This window comes from Symphalangus syndactylus, chromosome 5, assembly GCF_028878055.3.
Source record: "Symphalangus syndactylus isolate Jambi chromosome 5, NHGRI_mSymSyn1-v2.1_pri, whole genome shotgun sequence".
Classification (NCBI taxonomy): domain Eukaryota; kingdom Metazoa; phylum Chordata; class Mammalia; order Primates; family Hylobatidae; genus Symphalangus; species Symphalangus syndactylus.
In genome coordinates, this window is record NC_072427.2 from 80,516,977 (window position 1) to 80,537,976 (window position 21,000).

General features: G+C 42.5%; 1 protein-coding gene across 8 annotated transcripts in view; it reads right to left on the minus strand.

Moving 5' to 3' along the window:
• The window catches only part of DNM1L (dynamin 1 like), a 65,687-nt gene extending 45,040 nt beyond the window's left edge, over window positions 1-20,647 (minus strand). For 4 of the 8 annotated variants that reach the window (XM_055280171.2, XM_055280174.2, XM_055280167.2 and 1 more), the window contains exon 1: window positions 20,377-20,597. In XM_055280171.2, the coding sequence (XP_055136146.1) occupies window positions 20,377-20,478 (102 nt within the window). In that variant the 5' untranslated portion in view covers window positions 20,479-20,597. Of the gene's footprint in view, window positions 1-20,376 lie in introns of all 8 variants that reach the window. The other 4 variants (XM_055280168.2, XM_055280166.2, XM_055280170.2 and 1 more) reach the window with 4 other exon arrangements.
• Window positions 20,648-21,000: the final 353 nt, after the last annotated feature.

The window sequence follows — 21,000 nt, forward strand, 5'->3', positions numbered from 1 at the left end:
CTCTAAACATTGTGGCATGCACCTCCTAAGAACAAGCGCATTCTTCTATAGAACCACAACACAATGATCACATTCAGGATTTTTTTTTTTTTTTTTTGAGATGGGGGTCTCATTCTGTCATTCAGGCTGGAGTGCAATGGCGTGATCATAGCTCACTGCAGCCTCTAACTTCTGGCCTCAAGAGATCCTCAGGCCACCTCAGCCTCCTGAGTAGCTGGGATTCCAGGAGCCAGCCACCACAACACTTACATTCAGGAAATTTAACACACATACAATACCAATATCCAATTACTAAATAATCAAAAATATCAATACTAACAGCTAATGGGATAATCAAGTAATATATAAACCTCTATTATACATTTTAAAAATTTCTAAATTTGCCATTTTTCTTAAGTTTGCAATAAACTTATTTTTCTATACAGTATATTCTATACTCTATTTTTTTCTTAGTCAAAACTTGTACTTTAAAAATTTATTGTCTACAAATGCAAAAGTCCTAATTTCATCTGTTATGTCAGACAGGGTCTGCAGGAAGCAGATGGCCCACTCAAATTAGATTAATTTAAAGAGGGTTTATTTACAAAGGGACTATTTACAAAGCTGTGGGTGAGGCTTATAGGAAATCACAAGGGATATTGCTCTCATCACCCCGAAGCCTAAAAGGAAGGACCAGGACTAAGAGTGACACAGCCAGCCAGCCCCAGGCTCCTACATACAGAATGTATGACATGGGGGATCAAGACCGGGACTTTTTTTCTCCTCTTTCCTCTAATTCCCTGCCAGGGCTCCTCATTTCCCCATCCAAATCAGAAGACAGAGGACACAGGGGCTCATTCATGTTGTCCAGAAAGGTCCCCTATGATGGAAAACACAAATGCTGAATGGATCTGGAGAGTTAAATTGAAGAATGTAAGACATGTCTGCGAAACTGCAGTTGTGATATCCAGGGTAGCCCCTCTCATTAAATAAAACAGGGTGCTTTCCATCATTTCATTTCTGTACTCTGATACTGTACTCTGAAATAATTTTAACAACATATAGACATTTCCTGTTCTTTATATGTCTGACAAAATGTGTCCATAAAAAAAATCAAATTCTTTGATTTTCAAATGTATAGGCATAACTACTCATAATATTCTTAGAATTTGTTCATTTTTCTTATTTCTAATATTTTACATTCTTTTTTTATGAGACTTTCCAAATGACTATTAAATGGATTTTACTGGCCAAATATTTTGCTGATTTTGCTTTGTAATTGATTTTTTTAATATTGCTAATTTCTTCTTTTTTTCTCCTGATGAAAGGAGGGTTTATCTGTTCTTTAAAAAACCTCCCTGAGTTGAAACATTAGCTTTTTTCTCTATTTCAGCTACCAACACTTGCAACCCTCACCCACCCCTAACATAAACATACATTCCTATAATCAGTCATCTCTATCTTCTTTCTTCCATACCAAGAGCTGTGGTTCTCAATGACACAGTTTGCGACAGAATTAGAATAAAACAATTACTTGTTTGCTTTTTATTTCATGTTACACACAGATTGTCAAAATAATACCACCAATACTACCACCACCACCATTATTACTGAAAGTAGTTTTTAAATGTTTTGCATATAATCCCTCCATTCTCCTTCCCACCTCTTTACAGGCCATTATCTTCTTTCAAACCCTCATTTGGTCGTAGTTACACGTGATACAAATCACCAGCCTTTAATGTGTCTCTAGACATTCTGATTCTGACACCCTTTCTCTAGTAGATTCCCCAGGAAGGGCTAATGGGAACAATATTCTTCAAATTCTAGCATATTGTTTGTGACTTTTATTTTTTTACTTTTTTTAGACAGTCTCACTCTATCACCTAGGCTGGAGTGCAGCGGCATAATCGTGGCTCACAGCAGCCTCCATCTCACTGGTTCAAGTGACTCTCTTGCCTCAGCCTCCCAAGTAGCTGGGATTACAGGTACATGCCACCACACCTGGCTAATTTTTGTATTTTTGGTAGAGACAGGTTTTCACCATGTTGGCCAGGCTGGTCTCAAACTCCTGACCTCAGGTGATCCACCCACCTTGGCCTCCCCACTGTCATAGGAGAAAGGAGACAATGAAATTCCATATTTAAGATAAGAAAGTGTACACCAGCCCGGGTGTGGTGGCTCACGCCTGTAATCCCAGCACTTTGGGAGGCTACGGTGGGCGGATCACTTGAGGTAAGGAGTTTGAGACCAGCCTGGCCAACATGGTGAAACCCCATCTCTACTAAAAATACAAAAATTAGCCAAGCGTGGTGGCAGATGCCTGTAATCCCAGCTACTCAGGAGGCTGAGGTAGGATAATCACTTGCACCCGGGAGGCGGAGGTTGCAGTGAGCGGAGATCGCGCCATTGCACTCCAGCCTGGGTGACAAGAACAAAACTCCATCTCAAAAAAAAAAAGAAAAAAAAAGGCAGTAATCTGATTTTTTTTTTTTTTTTTTTTTTAGAGACACTGTCTAGCTCTGTTGCCCAGGCTGGAGTGCAGTGGTGCAATCACAGCTCACTGCAGCCTCCAATTCCTGGGCTCAATAGATCCTCCTCTCAGCCTTCCAAGTAACTTGGACTACGAGCTCACACCACCACACCCAGCGTTTGCATGCATGCATGTGTAGACAGGGTCTCACTATATTGCGTGTGTGCGTGTGTGTGTTTGTGTGTGTGTGGACAGGGTGTCTCACTATATTGCCCAGGCTGGTCTCAAACTTCTGGGCTCAAGCGATACCCCCACCTCGGCCTCTCAAAAGTGTTGGGACTACAGGTATGAGCTACCACACCTGGCCCTGATTTTCCTTTACTTATAAAGGTAAGAGATTTTGTGACTTCTGCCTGTATGTCTGAGGATTTTTATTTTTCCTTTAAAGTCCAATAATTTTTCTAGACTATGTCTCAGTGTTGGTCTACCGTGTCACTGTTCTTAGGTATGTGCTGTACTCTTCCAAAATTTAGTTCCCCATCTACTTTTATTTCATTAAAATTGTCTTGTATTGTAATTTTTAGTACCCATTCTGTTCCCTTGCTATAGTTTTCTTCTTTGGGGACACCTAATTTACATATGTTGGATTTTCTTCACTTGTTTCCAACGTGTCAATTTCTACAAAATTCTTTTTATATCTCTTTATTTTTAATGTCTTTCTCCTTTTCAGCTTCTTTCCCTCATAAGGTATTATCTGTTACGTTTACTCGCTCTTGTGTTCCAATTTGTCATCATTTCTAAAATAAATTTTGTTTCATTTCATTCATTCATTCATTTAATTTATCCCAGACAAGGTCTCACTCTGTTGCCCAGGCTGGTGTGCAGTGGCACCAGCACACTCACTGCAGCCTCAACCTTCCCAGGCTCAGGTGATCCTCCCACCTCACCCTCCTGAGGAGCTGGGACTACAGGCACACACCATCACATCCAGCTAATTTTTCTATTTTTTGTAGAGACAGGGTTTCATCATGTTGCCCAGGCTGGTCTCAAATTCCTGGACTCAAGCGATCCTCCTGCCTCAACCTCCTAAAGTGCTGGGATTACAGGTGTAAGCCACCATGTCCAGCCATTTTCTTTTATTTATAATACTTCACTATCACTTAATTTTTTAATTTTTCTTACGCAAATTAATTTTTGAAATGTCTTATCATTGTAGTGTCTTCTGTCTTGCCTTTTGTCTTAATATCTCACGGTTTTTGTTTGTTTTCTAAGTATGTCTTTCTGGTGTGCTTTCATTTCCTTGTCTGAGGGATCTTGTTTTTCTTCAAAAATTTGCATGAGATTTGACAACAATCATTTCGTACTGTTGACTTTTGAAAGAGGCTTGGCTCTGAATAGCTATTCTGCCTTTATACTCTAAAACTCCCTCTTGTTGTTTTCATATAGTATTCAAAAATAATAGTTTCTTGCTTTCTGAGATATCTTGGCCCTGTTTACCTCCCCTGCTTTTATCTGGACCTTCTCTTTCCTTGGTCTGTATTCTTCAGAGGATACTCAATTGTATCCTCGGTTCCTTCTTCTTGTGAGGAGTGGGCCTGGAAGGGTGCTCTGGTTAGTTTTTAAAGTTTCATGAAGGAGTGCTAGTCTCTTCAGACTTTACAACTGATCCCTTTCACTCACCCATTATCGATGTGTGCAATACCCTTCCCAAATTCCCATTTCAGCTGGTATTCTAAAATCGAGCTGGTATTCTAAAATCGGCCATTAAAAAAGCTTTCTAGTGATTGCCTTTGGGTTATTTACAACTCTCCGCTCCATCAGATGTTCCACTGCTTCCTTCTGCTTCTTCCAGTATGGATAACAATGGTTTGTTCCCAATCTGCTGGTATTTGAGCGTTTGTAGAGAAACATAGTCAACTAATTTTCTTGTACACGTTTTCTATGTGTTTTTGGTTTTCCTATCCTATTTGTTCTGTTTTAGGGGAAAGTCATATAGATATTTAGGAAACTATTCTACCACTGCTGTCATCTTCCCAGGATCCCTAATATGGATATTTAATCCACTAGAAGTATCAAGACTAATGTTTAGTCTTATAAAAGTTATTTTATACTTCAGTCATAAAAAGGAATAAGGTACTGATGCACGCTCCAACATGGATGAACCTAAAAACATTATTCTGCTAAGTTAAAGTCAGTCAGTCACAAAAGACCACATATTATTTGACCCTGTTTATATGAAATGTCCAAAATACGGCCGGGCACAGTGGCTGACGCCTGTAATCCCAGCACTTTGGGAGGCCAAGGCGGGCGGATCACAAGGTCAGGAGTTCAAGACCAACCTGGTCAACATGGTGAAACCCCATCTCAACTAAAAATACAAAAATTATACAGGCAAGGTGGCACACGCCTGTAGTCCCAGCTACTCAGGAGAGGCTGAGGCAACAGAATTGCTTGAACCCAGGAGACGGAGGTTTTAGTGAGCCAAGATTGCACCACTGCACTCCAGCCTGGGCAACAGGGCAAGACTCCATCTCAAAAAAAGGGAACTGTCCAAAATAGGCAAATCTATAGCTAGAAAGTAGATTATGGGGCTGTTTAGGGATAGAGTGAAGAAGAATGGGGAGTGACTACTAATGGATACGAGGTTTCTTTCTGGAATGATGGTATATTCTAAAATTAGTTTAAAGGTGATGGAAAAGCCAGGCGAGGTGGCACATGCCTGTAACCCCAGCAATGTGGGAGGCTGAGGTAGGCAGATCACTTGAGGCCAAGGAGTTAAAGACCATCCTGGGCAACATGGTGAAACCTCATCTTTACAAAAAATAAACAAATTAGCCAGGCAAGGTTGCACATGCCTGTAGTCTCAGCTGCTCGGGAGGCTTAGACAGATGGATCACTTGAGCCCAGGAGATTGAGGCTGCAGTGAGCCGTGGTCATGCCACTGCACTCCAGCCTGGGCAAGAGAGTGAGACCCTGTCTCAAAAAGAAAAGAAAAAAGAAAAGTTTAAGGTGATGGTTGTGCGACTCTACAAATATGCTAAGAAAACACTGAATTACACATTGTAAATGGGTGAATGTTATGGTATATAGAGTGTATCGCAATGAAGCTGTTAAAAAACAAAATAAAGGAGAATGACTTCTTAAACAATATACAAAGTGTACAAAACCATAGAAGATAATTCAACCACAATAAAATTAAAACTTCTTTTCCTCATGGAAAAAATTCAGGGAAAACATTTGTGATCCATAACTAACTGGTAACCAAAATGTATAAATAACTCCCACAAATCAAATTTTTAAAAATATCTAACAGAAAATAATGTGCAGAGATATGAACAAAAACTCACAAAACAAAACCTCAAAGAGCCAAGAAATATGATAAGATGCTCACACTCACTAGTAATCAGGAGGATGCAATAGAAACCACAATGAGGTACCATAAATTTAAAATGTGACTATAGAAAGTACAGACATAAATAAACAAACTTCACTCTGTTGATGGGAATGTAAATTACAGCCATCCTGAGGAGCAATAGCAATATCCAATAAATATACCCTACGGTCTGGCAATTCCACTCCTTGATTCATTAGAGAAATTCTCAAATATGAGACATTTATATGAATATCCGCAGTACCACTGTTTACAAAAACAGCTATAGCAAACACTGGGGAACACACAAATTTCAATAGGATATATTCCTATAATGGACCATTATATAGCAGTATAAGTGAACAAACTGGGATTATATGTGTGTATATAAATTTCACATGAGTGCATAAAAAAATATATACAGATTCCAGCTACTTCGTGACTGACAGTGAGTGGAACTTCCACAGTGATATATGTCCCTATGACACTGTGAAAATGTACAAATACCTGAAATGTAAAAATGAGCCTAATGTTAAGATGGATGGGAAGGACACTGTGACTGGTTCTGTGTGGAGTTTGGTAGCACTGTGATTCATCTGATGCTTCTAGAAACCACAAAAAGCTATACATTGGAGAAATTATGGACTCTTGTGTTCTTACGACGACTAGTTAGTTCTGAAGCACCTGGACATTACCTGAAGACTTCATTGTTGGAATAGAAGATGACATTTCATCCCTGACTCCACTGGAGTTCAAATGTGAATAAAATGATATGAACCGCTTTGGTCATTTCAGAATTAGACTGAGTCACTTCTTGGAAAATATAGCTCCTAAACCCCAGTTTAGGTGCTGTTAAAATAAGTATCACCTACCTAATGGGTACTCCCGGTGACTGACTCTTGGAGACTCTAGAATGCACCAAAACAAACAAACAAACAAACAAATTCCACACATTCCAACTGAAACTTTTAACATGTTGTCTCTATTGCTGAGATCCCAGCAGGACTTCTTGGAGCCTGTGCTTAACTTGATCTCTCTGCTTAGATTTTAATTAATTTTACTTAAATGTAAATCTTATTCTATAGAATGGAATGAGCAAAATTTTAAAAAATTAAAATACATACCACCCAAAAAGAAAAAAAGAGAAAATGGTTATAGTATGAATGAATACAGAATTTTATAATCACAATTTCCCTTAGAACTCTAAATTTTAAACATTTCTCCATGCAATAACAGTTACCGTGACAGACTGGAAGTCTAATGCCAGTCTGATTCTCTTTCCCGTTTAAGAAAGCTTTTTTTTTCCTCTCTCCTATTTCAATTTAGAAGCTTGTAGTATTCTTTTGTTTTAATTTCAGAAATTTAACCAGGGTATGTCTCTTCTCTCAATATTTATGTGCAGCAATTGAGACCTGAAGATGTCGTACTTCAGCTCTGGGGGAACTTTTGTCTTTTATCAGTTAGGATTATTGTTTCTCTCCTCATCTGCTCCAAGGGCCCTTAACCAATCATCTATGATCAGGCTTTTGGCTCTCTTAGCTCTCACCTTCAATCTCTTATCTCTAATAAATTCCATAACATATGTTTTTGATCTGCCTTTTTAGGACAGGTTGTAACAGATTTAATTGTGTCTTCCCAAAATTTATATGTTGAAGCCCTAACCCCCAGTACCTCGGAATGCGCCTATATTTGCAGACAGGGCCTTTAAAGAAGCGATTAAGTTAAAACAAGTCCGGCTGGGCATGGTGGCTCATGCCTGTAATCCCAGCACTTCGGGAGGCCAAGGCGGGTGGATCACGAGATCAAGAGATTGAGATCATCCTGGCCAACATGATGAAAACCCAACCCCGTCTCTACTAAAAACACAAAAATTAGCTGGGCGTGGTGGCACGTGCCTATAGTCCCAGCTACTTGGGAGGCTGAGGCAGGAGAATCGCTTGAACCAGGGAGGCAGAGGTTACAGTGAGCCGAGATCGCACCTCTGCACTCCAGCCTGGCGACACAGCGAGACTCCATCTCAAAAAAACAAGGCTATTGGGGCGGTGGGCCCATAACCCAAACTGATTGACATTCTTACAAGAAGAGGAAATTTAGACACAGAGACACCACAGACACAGCAAGAAGGCAGCCATCTACGATCCAAGGAAAAAGGCCTCAAAAGAAACCAAACCTGCTGACATTTTGATCTTGGACTTCTAGCCTCCAGAACTGTGAGCAAACAAACTTCTGCTTTTTAAGCTACCCAGTCTGTGGCATTTTGTTATGGCAGCCCTAGCAAACTAATACAGAAGTTACAAACTCAACTGCCCACACATGCAATTAATAAATCAATCCAGACTTCGGTCAAAATGACATCAGAATGTCAATGATACTTCAGTAAAGTGATTATTTTAATGCCATCAGATTGTATTCTCCTGACATTTTGTACATGAAAAATAAGAATATTTCTAACATCTGCCCCAAAATGCTCATTTTTCTTAAAATGTACAGCCATTTTCATCAGTAGTAATGGCTAACATTAATCGAACATACTACATTGCTACTACCATTCCCAGTGATTTACCTCATTTAAGTCTAAGAACTCTATGAGATGGTTACTATTTAATTCTCACTTTATATATGAGTTAGTGAGTTTTAGAAAACTTATGTGGCCGGGCACGGTGGCTCACGCCTGTAATCCCAGCACTTTGGGAGGGCGAGGCGGGCGGATCACGAGGTCAGGAGATTGAGACCATCCTGGCTAACACGGTGAAACCCCGTCTCTACTAAAAATACAAAAAATTAGCTGGGTGAGGTGGCGGGCGCCTGTAGTCCCAGCTACGCAGGAGGCTGAGGCAGGAGAATGGCGTGAACTCCCGGGGGCCGGAGCCTGCAGTGAGCCGAGATCGCGCCACTGCACTCCAGCCTGGGCAACAGCAAGACTCCATTTCAAAAAAAAAAAAAAGGAAAATTATGTAACTTGCCCAGATATACTTAGGTAACAAGTAATAGGGATGAATTATAACCCAGTAGTCTTCAGCTTTCCCACTTTTGATGCAGATGTAGAAGTAGGAAATATTTCATTGCTTATTTTACACTATAAAGAAAGAACAGCACATACATGATGATAACTGGCAACCAGGAAAGGCAACTGGGAGCAATAGCAGCTGTGGCTAACAAGATATTAACTGACCCACCTAAAGCAGGCATTATTCAAATCCACTGGGAATATGGGTGGAAGGGTTATCAGATTTTCTGATTTTTTTAAGGCAAAACCAGAAATCTGGGCCTTTCAACTAAATCTACCAATTTTTAAACATTGGCAACTAATTCATTTATTTTTAATACTGTATGTGTCAACACACACAGACTAAATGAAACACATCTGTGGGCTCCCAATGTTTTACCTCTCATCTAGATTCACTACTATAAATGGTACTGGCTTCTTCAACAATTGGTTCTATCAGTGCTTTTTCCCCCACCTGGTGATTTAAACATCCCATGTCTGGGTTCTTCCCAGGAAGTCGAGTAGCTACAGGAGTTCTAAAGTGGCAAAAATCACAGCTAGCTTGCTCTGAAAATCGGGCTCCACTGGCACTACAAGGCCTTCAGACTTTTTTCTCCACAAACTCCCAAAGCTGATTCAATATCCTGTATTATATTTAGGAGCTAAAGATTTGTGTGCCTGGTCTCAGTGTCATCTTTTAGTTTTAGTTTCTTCCAAACTGCACTGTATTGGGATTTTTAGTGTTTTGAATTTATATTTTGAGATGTGGCCTTTCACTGAAAAGGTTTTGTTGTATTTTCAGCTCTTCCCTAATAATCAGCATCAGTTGGGGCTGAGGAGTTAATAATGTTCATTCATATCATTCATACCACATTAACCAAAGCTGATCCCTTATTTAACTTCTAAGTTTTAATTTTTCATTGTGTAAGGCAGACCTCTCCATTCTTTATTTTGATATTAATATAGTAAAGATATACTTCTCTTATTTCACTTTTTATTTTGAAGTAATTTTAGATTTACAGAAGGTTTCCTTAATATTTTCACTTATTTAAATAAAATATTTCTGGCCGGGCGCGGTGGCTCACGCTTGTAATCCCAGCACTTTGGGAGGCTGAGGCGGGCGGATCACGAGGTCAGGAGATCCAGACCACGGTGAAACCCCGTCTCTACTAAAAATACAAAAAAAAAATTAGCCAGGCGTGGTGGCGGGCGCCTGTAGTCCCAGCTACTCGGAGAGGCTGAGGCAGGAGAATGGCGTGAACCCGGGAGGCGGTGCTTGCAGTGAGCTGAGATCGCGCCACTGCACTCCAGCCTGGGTGACACAGCGAGACTCCGTCTCAAAAAAAAAAAAAAAAAGAAATGTTAATCTTACGGTATTTAAAACAGCTAAACTACGCTGGGCGCAGTGGCTCATGCCTGTAATCCCAGCACTTTGGGAGGGCGAGGCAGGCAGATCACCTGAGGTTGAGACCAGACTGACTAACATGGAGAAATCCCATCTCTACTAAAAATACAAAATTAGCCAGGCGTGATGGCGCATGCCTGTAATCCCAGCTACTTGGGAAGCTGAGACAGGAGAATCACTTGAACTGGGGAGGTGGAGGTTGCAGTGAGCCAAGATCGCGCCATTGCAATCCAGTCTGGGCAACAAGAGCGAAACTCTGTCTCAAAAAAAAAAATAAAATAAAATAGCTAAACTAAAATGTTTCTACCATATAGCTCAAACCCTCTACCTAATGACAAAATATAAATATGACGTTTAAACCACTTCATGATTTGCAGTTAATATGTGGGGTGTTTTTTGGTTTTTAAGAGCCCAGGTCTCACTATGTTGCTTAGGCTGGAGTGCAGCAGCTATTCACAGGCACAATCACGGTGAACTACAACCCTCAACCTCCTGGGCTCAAGCAGTCTTGCCACCAGGTCTCCCAAGTAAAAGGGACTACAGGCACAGGCCACCACCACACTTGGCTTAAAAGGTTGTTCTTATATGAACTTAATACCCAAAATCCAAACTTTCTAAAATACTGCAGACCTAACAGTCCTTAGGAAGGAATTTTTTCTTGGTTATAAAACTATAGGTCCAGTGCTTTCTAGATCACTAAGAGTGAGAGATTCAGATATTTGATAAGGCAGAAGTATCATCCATGAAAATCCCCACTTCTTCCATAAAAGCATGAAAAAGTGATATGAATCTACACATCGAAGAAGCTCGATGAACTCAAAGCAGGATAAACACGAAGAAATACACACATTGAGATAAATTATAATCCAACTGTTGAAAGACAAAGACAAATGTTAAAAGCAGCAAGAGAGAAGCTAAGAGTCATGAACAAGGGATCCTCAATAAGACTAACAACAGATACAACAGATTTCTCATCAGAAACCATAGGGGCCACAGCGGCTCTGCCTATGGAGTAGCCATTCTTTTATTCCTTTACTTTAATAAAATTGTTTTCAAAGAAAGAAAAGAAAAGAGAAAAGAAACCATAGAAGCCAGAGGCAGTAAGATAAAGTGCTGAAAGAAAAAACCTCCCACTCAAAAATTCTAACTTAAAATGGTTAAGATGCCAATAAAACCTGAAGCAACCTACAGAGGCAACACAATCCCCATCAAAATCCCAACTGTCTTGTTCACAGAAATGGAGAAGCCAAATCTAAAATTCATATGGGGCCCGCACAGTGGCTCATGCCTGTAATCCCAGCATTTTGGGAGGCCGAGGCGGGCAGATCACCTGAGGTTAGGAGTTTGAGACCAATCTTGCCAACATGGTGAAACCCCATCTCTACTAAAAAAACAAGTATTAGCCAGGCGTCGTGGTGGGCACCTGTAATCTCAGCTACTTGGAGCCTGAGGTGGTTGGATCGCTTGAACCCAGAAGGCAGAGGCTGCAAGTGAGCCGAGATCAGGCCACTGCACTCTAGCCTGGGTGACAGAGCAAGACTACCTCTCAAAATAAAATAATATAAAATAAAATTCATATTGAATGACAAGGGACCCCAAACAACCAAAACAATTTTGAAAAAGAAAAACAATGCTGGTAAAGTTACACTTCTCAAATTTAAAATATACTCCAAAGCTACAGTAATCAAAGCAGAATAGAACTGAGAATCCAGAAATAAACCCATATAATAAATCTTTGGCTGGCCGAGCATGGTGGCTCATGCCTGTATTCCCAGCACTTTGGGAGGCCGAGGTGGGTGGATCACCTGAGGTCAGGAGTTCAAGACCAGCCTGGCCAACATGGCAAAACCCCGTATCTACTAAAAAAAATACCAAAAAAAATAGCCCGGCGTGATGGCAGGTGCCTGTAGTCTCAGCTACTTGGGAGGATGAGGCAGAAGAATCGCTTGAACCCAGGAGGTGGAGACTGTAGTGACCCAAGACTGCGCCATTGCACTCCAGCCTGGGTGACAGAGTGAGACCCTGTCTCAACAACAACAACAAAAAAATCTTTGCTCAACTGATTTTCAACAATGCCAAGACTATTCAATGGGGGAAAGAACAGTCTCTCCAACAAATGGTACTGGGTCAACTGGAGAAGCATATGCAAAAAAAATGAAATGAACCCCTACCTCATACCATACAAAGATGTACTCAAAATGGATCAGAAGCCTAAATATATAAGCCAAAACTATAAAGTAATTAGGGAAAAAAAATTTAAAAATAAAAAAAATCTTCATGGCTTTGGATTTGTCAGTGCCTTAGATATGACACCATAATCACAAGCAATAAAAGGAAAAAAAAAAAAGATAAATTAGCCTTAACCAAAAGTAAAACCTTTTGTGTATTGAAGGACACTAACAAGGAAGAAAAAAGACAAGGCCAGGTGTGGTGGCTCATGCCTATAACGCCAGCACTTTGGGAGGCCAAGGCGGGCAGATCACCTGAGGTCAGGAGTTCAAGACCAGCCTGGCCACCTGGGCAACAGAGCGAGACTCCAGCTCAAAAAAAAAAAGAACTCTTACAACTCAACAGTAAGACAACCCCAACAAGCACACGAAAAGACATTCAACACCATTAGTCATTAGGGAAATGCAAAACAAAACTACAATGAAATACCACTTCACACCCATTAGGATGACTATAATCAAAAACAGATAATAACAAATGTTGACAAAGATACAGAAAAACTGCACCCTTCATACATTGCTGGTGGGAATTTTAAAATGGTGTAGCTGCTGTGGAAAACGGTTTGGTGGTTGCTCAAAAAGTTAAACAAAATTACCATAGAACCCAGTAATTTTACTCCTAGATATATACCAAAATAACTGATAACAGGTACTCAAATAGTTGTACACCAATGTTCATAGAAGCACTATTCACAACAGCTAAAAGGTAGAAACAACCCAATTGCTCATCAATAGGTGACTGAATAAACCAGATGTGGTTTATACATATAACAAACTATTAGCCATTAAATGGAAAAGAAGAGGGAGTGACAGCTCAATAGTACAGTTTTCTTTCGTGATGAAATTGTTTTGGACCTAGACAGAGATGTCATTATGAATGCACTAAATGCCACTGAATTATACATTTTATAAAAGGGCTAATTTTGGCTGGGCACAGTGGCTCACACCTGTAATCCCAGCACTTTGGGAGGTCGAGGTGGACGATCACCTGAGGTCAGGAGTTTGAAACCAGCCTGACCAACATGGAGAAACCCTGTCTTTACTAAAAATACAAAATTAGCCAGGCGTGGCACATGCTTGTAATCCCAGCTACTTGAGAGGCTGAGGCAGGAGAATCACTTGAACCCGGGAGGTGGAGGTTACTGCGAGCCGAGATTGCGCCACTGCACTCCAGCCTGGGCAACAAGAGCAGAACTCCATCTCAAAAAAAAAGGCTAATTTTATGTTCTGCAAATTTCACCTGAATTTTGTTAAGTTAAAAAAAAGCAGCCGGGCGTGGTGGCGGGCGCCTGTAGTCCCAGCTACTCGGAGAGGCTGAGGCAGGAGAATGGCGTGAACCCGGGAGGCGGAGCTTGCAGTGAGCCGAGATTGCGCCACTGCACTCCAGCCTGGGCGACAGAGCGAGACTCCGTCTCAAAAAAAAAAAAAAAAAAGGTGCAGCCACTATAGAAAACAGTTTGGTGGTTTTTCAGAAAGTTAAACGTAAGAATTATCATATGAACCAGCAAGTCTACGCTTAGGTATATAACCAAGAGAATTAAAAATACACATTCACTGACTGGGCGTGGCAGCTCACGCCTGTAATCCCAGCACTTTGGGAGGCCGAGGTGGGCGGATCACGAGGTCAGGAGATTGAGACCATCCTGGCTAACACGGTGAAACCCCGTCTCTACTAAAAAACAAAAAATTAGCTGGGCATGGTGGCGGGCACCTGCAGTCCCAGCTACTCGGAGAGGCTGAGGCAGGAGAATGGCGTGAACCCGGGGGGCGGAGCTTGTGGTGAGCCGAGATCAGGCCACTGCACTCCAGCCTGGGCGACAGAGCGAGACTCCGTCTCAAAAAAAAAAAAAAAAAAAAAAAAAAACACACACATTCACACAAAAACTTGTAAATGAATGTTCACAGCATCATTATTTATTCATAATAGCCAAAAAATAGAAACAACCCAAAAATTCATCAATTGATGAATAAACTGTGCTGTATCTATACAATGGAATATTTATTATTTTGCCATGCTACATAATGGATGAACCTAAAAAACATTATGTTAGGCCGGGCGCGGTGGCTCACGCTTGTAATCCCAGCACTTTGGGAGGCCGAGGCGGGCGGATCACGAGGTCAGGAGATCGAGACCACGGTGAAACCCCGTCTCTACTAAAAATACAAAAAATTAGCCGGGCGTGGTGGCGGGCGCCTGTAGTCCCAGCTACTCGGAGAGGCTGAGGCAGGAGAATGGCGTGAACCCGGGAGGCGGAGCTAGCAGTGAGCCGAGACCGCACCACTGCACTCCAGCCTGGGCGACAGAGCGAGATCCGTCTCAAAAAAAAAAAAAAAAACACATTATGTTGAGTGGCTCATGCCTACAATCCCAGCACTTTGGGAAGCTGAGGCAGGCAGATCACTTGAGGTCAGGAGTTCAAGGCTAGCCTGGCCAACATGGCAAAACCTCATCTCTACTAAAAATACAAAAAAATTAGCTGGGTGTGGTAGCACATGCCTGTAATCTAGGCTGAGGCAGAATAATCACTTGAACCCGGGAGGTGGAGGTTGCAGTGAGCTGAGATTGTGCCATTGCATTCCAGCCTGAGCAACAGAGCAAAACTCTGTCTCAAAGAAAAAAAAAAAAAAGAATTATGTTGAGCAACAGATGCCTGGCACAAAAGATCAAACCACATATTATAGGATTCCACTAATGTGAAATATCCCAAATAGGCAAATCCATAGAGACAGAAAGTAGATTAGTGGTTGCCAGTGATTCCTGCTTTTTCCAGTATCATGAATTTTAAAATCCAATGATTCACTAATATATTTTTCAAATTAGGATCTAGGAACCATCTGTATCAGAGTCACCGATGATGGTCCCTCACCCACGTAGGCTTATAAAATGAAAACCTGTCAGAAGCTGGGGGAGGACAAAACAGGGGGGTGACTGCTTATGGGCAGGAGTTTTCTTTTTCAGGTAATGAAAATATTTTGGAATTACACTATGGTGGTACAACTTTGTGAACATACTAAACACTGCTGAGTTATGTGTACTTTATAATGGTGAATGTTGTGTTACATGAATATTTCAGTATTTTTAATGTTAAATTTTTAAAAGTTGATTTGGAAATTAGAAATTAAAATCCAAATTATTGGCCGGGCATGGTGGCTCATACCTGTTATCCCAGCAGGAGGCTGAGGCAGGCAGATCATTTGAGGTCAGGAGTTTGAGACCAGTCTGGCCAACATGGTAAAACGCTGTCTCTACTAAAAATACAAAAATTGCCGGGCGCAGTGGCTCACGCCTATAATCCCAGCACTTTGGGAGGCCGAGGCGGGCAGATCACGAGGTCAGGAGATGGAGACCATCCTGGCTAACACGGTGAAACACCGTCTCTACTACAAATACAAAAAATTAGCCAGGCTTAGTGGCGGGCGCCTGTAGTCCCAGCTACTCGGGAGGCTGAGACAGGAGAATGGCGTGAACCCGGGAGGCGGAGCTTGCAGTGAGCAGAGATTGCGCCACTGCACTCCAACCTGGGTGACAGAGCCAGACTCCGTCTCAAAAAAATAAATAAATAAATAAAAATACAAAAATTAGGCCGAGCACAGTGGCTCACGTCTGTAATCCCAGCACTTTGGGAGGCCAAGGCAAGTGGATCATGAGGTCAGGAGTTCGAGACCAGCCTGACCAACACAGTGAAACCCCATCTCTACTAAAAATACAAAAATTAGCCAGGCGTGGTAGCATGCTCCTGTAATCCCAGCTACTCAGGAGGCTGCGGCAGGAGAATCACTTGAACTTGGGAAGCGGAGGTTGCAGTGAGCCAAGATCGCACCACTGCACTTCAGCCTGGGCAACGGAGAAAGACTCCATCTCTAAAAAAATAAATAATAAAATAAAATAAAATCCAAATTATTTTTAAGCTGGGTGCAGTGGCTCACACCTATAATCCTAGCACTTTGGGAGGCCAAGGCAAGAGGATCATTTGAGCCCAGCAGTTTGAGACCAGCCTTGGCAACATAGTAAAGCAGTGATTTTAAATTTTTTAAAAAAAATTAGCCAGATGCGTGCCTGTAGTCCCAGCTACTCAGGACGCTTAGGCAAGAGGACTGCTTGAGCCCAGGAATTTGAGGTTACAGTGAGCTATGGATTATGCCACTGCACTCTAGCCTGGGTGAAAGAGCCACACCCTAAAAAAAATAAAAATAAAAAACCCAAATTGTTTTTCCTTTTACATTTGTCTGAATTACTGAAGATGGAATGCTGAAATCACTGAAATAAAAGGAAAAGTGTAAAGTACATTACTAGGAACACTAAGCCAGAGTCTCAGGTTAATGTCATCTGTATTCGGATATCTGTATTAGGTGGTAGTTTAGATTACATACCTGGAGGGCTCCCCTTTCCAATTCTTAATTTAAGAAATAGGATTAAATTTCCCAAGTTGAGTCACAAAAGTTGATTTAAGTCTTATCTCCTCTACTTGCAAAGTACACCATGGTCTAAAAGTATCATCAGCCTTCTCTCTCTCCCCACTGTGTCTGTTCATTTCACACAGATGGTCTCTACTAGAAAAAATAAAAGCAATTTATTTAGCTAACACATAAAACATGTGAATGATTGATAGCTGTAAACATGACTCCCTCACCTCTACTCCTCCAAGTCCCTAGCCCCCAAATGAGTGTTACTTGGGCATTTCATAAAACCAAAGTTTAAAACATTTAGGGGTCAGCAATGGTTGCCTAGGAAGTGACATATTAGAGCAAGAATGCCACCGAAGTCAGCATGGTACTGGATGGTAGTATGCCATAGATTCAACCTCCCCTCATTTTCCTGCTTTTTCCAGTATCATACATTTTAAAATCCAATGATTCACTAATATATTTTTCAAATTAGGATCTAGGAACCATCTGTGTCAGAATCACCTATGGTCCCTCACCCACCCCAGGCTTATAAAATCAAAATCTCTGGGGATAGGATCCAGGAAACTTATTTTCAAAGTGATTCTTAGGCCAGGCGGGGTGGCTCACACCTGTAATCCCAGCACTTTGGGAGGCCGAGACGGGCAGATCACCTGAGGTCAGGAGTTCAATACCAGCCTGACCAACATGGAGAAACTCTGTCTCTACTAAAAATACAAAATTAGCCGGGCGTAGTGGTGCATGCCTGTAATCTCACCTATGCGGGAGGCTGAGGCAGGAGAATCACTTGAAGCCGGGAGGCGGAGGTTGCAGTGAGCCAAGATCATGGCATTGCACTCTAGCCTGGGCAACAAGAGTGAAACTCCGTCTCAAAAAAGAAAAACCAAAGTGATTCTTAATACACACTCAAGTCTGAGAATCACTGTTCCAAAAAGTTCAACAAGATAGAAACTGAAGCCATTTAAGGTATGGATAATAGGTAGGATAAAGACTACACTTGAAGTTGTTAATTTTTTTTTTTAAAAGACAGGGTCTCACTCTGTCGCCCAGGCTGGAGTGCCATCGCAGAATCATAGCTCACTGCAGCCTCAAACTCCTGGACTCAGGCAATCTTCCCAAGTAGCTGGGACTACCGGCACACACTACACACCATAGCACCTGGCTAATTTATACCTGTATTCTGAAGACACAATTACTGCCGACAGGTTTACTAGGCAGAACTACGTACAGAACACTTACATGTCTGGAACTCAGCCACTACAACTACTTCATTCAGTATCAACGTGGGGTATGCATATATGTTACACAACACCAAAGAGGAAAAATGGCAGACAGCACAAAGTAATGGTATACTAGTATTCAAACCAAGAAGAGATTCTTGTTTCCCCAGCACACTACAAAAAAGGCAAGGGCAGGGGGGGCGGTGTGGGGAGAAAATAGTTTCTATTCTCTCTTTCTGCTGGGGTGCAGTGACACGCACTCCCGCACGCGCCACAGCCTCAACCTCCCAGGCTCAGGTGATCCTCCCACCTCAGCCTGCAGAGTAGCTGGGACTACAGGTTCGCGCCACCATGCCCAGCTAATTTTCGTATTTTTTGTAGAGATGGAGTTTCCCCACGTTGCCCAGGCTGGTCCTGAACTCCTGGACTCAAGTGATCTGCCTACCTCGGATAATTTCTATTCTGTATTTCTTCTGTACCTGAGTAAAAGACTGATTTATCAGCTAATAAGAACTTAGATGGAAATAACTCTCATTAAATCAAGTAGAAAAACTGACCTCTTGAGAAATTTCAAACATCAACATGCAAATACAGCATATAACTGTCAGTACTAAGATGGTTTTTGCACATTTTAGGGGATCTAAGTAAAGATGAGATCTTTACTTTTCTCTCCTGCCACTCTGTATTTTGCCAACAGGTTTACTGACCAAAATAAACTCTATTTTGTGTAAAAAGAAAAAAACAACTTATTGATTTTAAACTATTTATGCTGACACGCTATATCCCTCATTCTTTTACTTCCTCATGCTTAAAAAGCACTGAGAATCTCTTTTAAAAGTATATGGAAAGTTTCTAGTGTGCAGCTAGGAGACGCTTCTTAATCACTTACTATCAAACACTTAATTTATATTATCTCTAACTTTTTACAAAAACAGGTTAGTTTTGATGATAAAAGTCCCAGTGTTTTAAAACATTGTGGTTAGAGTGAGCAATATTTATTCAAAATATTTACGGAGCACTTACTATATGTCCCAGACTGAACAAAATTATGTTCAATAAAAAATAATCCTCGTAATTTGTTTGATGCTTCTGAGTCTCCAAACATTACAAATATTGTTACAAATACTAGAATACGTAGGCAAGATTGAGCAGAATCTTTCCTAATCCTATCGCAGACCAAGGAAATGTGTTTCTAAAACAATTTCTATTGCTTCAAGTATTTAAAAGCCAAAAAAACAAACGAGTACAGGGCGTCTATAGTTTCCAGTGTTTGGACAGCCACTAACACTTTGAACATTAAGTTCCTTCTCATAGCGCTTATACCCTATACTATGTACCTCATGAAAAATGATGGGGAAACCGTTACCTTCTCAATAGAAAAGATACTATTAAGAAATGAAGGTACTTAAAATCAATATACTAATTTCTAAAATCCGTTTCTCTGAACTCTAATCGAAGTCCTATGATTCCTAGGTCAATAAAGCAGCAGGCAGAGCAAAGGAAAATTATACTTCTCCTCTGTCACTTTAGAAATAACATTTATTTCCCCAACATTTCTGCATTCAAAAAAAAATGAGTTAGCTATGAGAAGACCGGAGAAACTGATGCCCAATTTAGGTCACGATCCCAAAACTGTGGAAGACAAAAACCACAGCCTACGCAGAAAAATCGGATATTCCTTCCCAACACCCGCAGAACTCCAGATACACGTTTTGTTTTTGTTTTTAAAGCTGCTTCGGCGTTCTCGAAACCTGGTGGAATTACACTGCAGGAAAACACTGGCGCTCACGCACCGTAGCGTCTCTCAGCCTCAACAGCGCGATTCCAAAACTAACTCCGCAGTCCCTGGGCAAGGCAAGGAGGGAAATAAAACACCCGTCTCACGAAAGCCAACCGCGATGGGAACAGCCAGCCCACCGAGCCCAGCGAGACCTGAGTGCCCCGCGCGTCCCCCAGGTGCCCTTGGAGGCAGCGGCACGCGGACGAGGCCGCGCCCGGTCCCAGCGGGCTCCAGTTCCGCCCGCCGGCCCATCCTTCCCTCTCCCGTCCCCGGGACCCGCCGGGCTAGCCAGGCCCGCCGCGCCGGCTCCGCCCCTGGCCGGGCCCCGGATTCTCCGCCTTGATGCAACGCTGCCCCGGGAGGGCGGGTGCGGCAGAGCCCGGGGAGCCCTGGGGCCCCCAGCAGGGCCCTCCTCCCACAGGCCGCAAAGGCTGGCGCGGGAGTGGGCACTGGCGCGGGAGTGGGCGCTGCCGCAGCACCGACCAGGCCTGCGGCCGGGGTCTGGCCCGAGCGGACGCCGCCTGCTGCTCTCACCTGCGTTCCCACTACGACGATTTGAGGCAGCTGGATGATGTCGGCGCCCACCGTGTTGAAGACGTCCTGGAGCTTGTTAATGACAGGAATTAGCGCCTCCATGACTCTGAAAACACGGGGCCCCAGTGCCCGCCGGCCACGGCAATGAATGGGGCCGGGGCCCAAAGTTCGCCTCCTTCCTCCTCTCCTCCGCCTTCTCCTCGGAAGCCGGCACCCATTGGACCGGGCCCGCCGGCTACCTGCCCCCTCCCGGCAGGCCATGCGCTGCGAGGGAGGCGGAGAGGAGCAAGGCCTGCTGGGAGTTGTAGTTCCGGCGCAGAGGAACACTAATGCCCGCAGCTTCCAGGAGGCTGCGCGGCATCGGCGGGCCCTTGCCTGGGACTGGGATGCTGCGCGGGTGCTGGTGAAAGGCTGGGAGCAGGCCGGGAACGCAGGAGGAAAACCATACATTTATGCCCGTCCTCAAGGCACGATGGATGTGACAGTGCCGGGTGTGAATATGTGTTAAGCACAATGATGTGTCTCTTAATTATCCAGTGTCACTTCCTTATGAAGACACTTTCTCTAGAAGGGCAGGCTAGAAAGGCTTAAAGAAGAGCTTACGGCCGCAGACAACCAAACTGG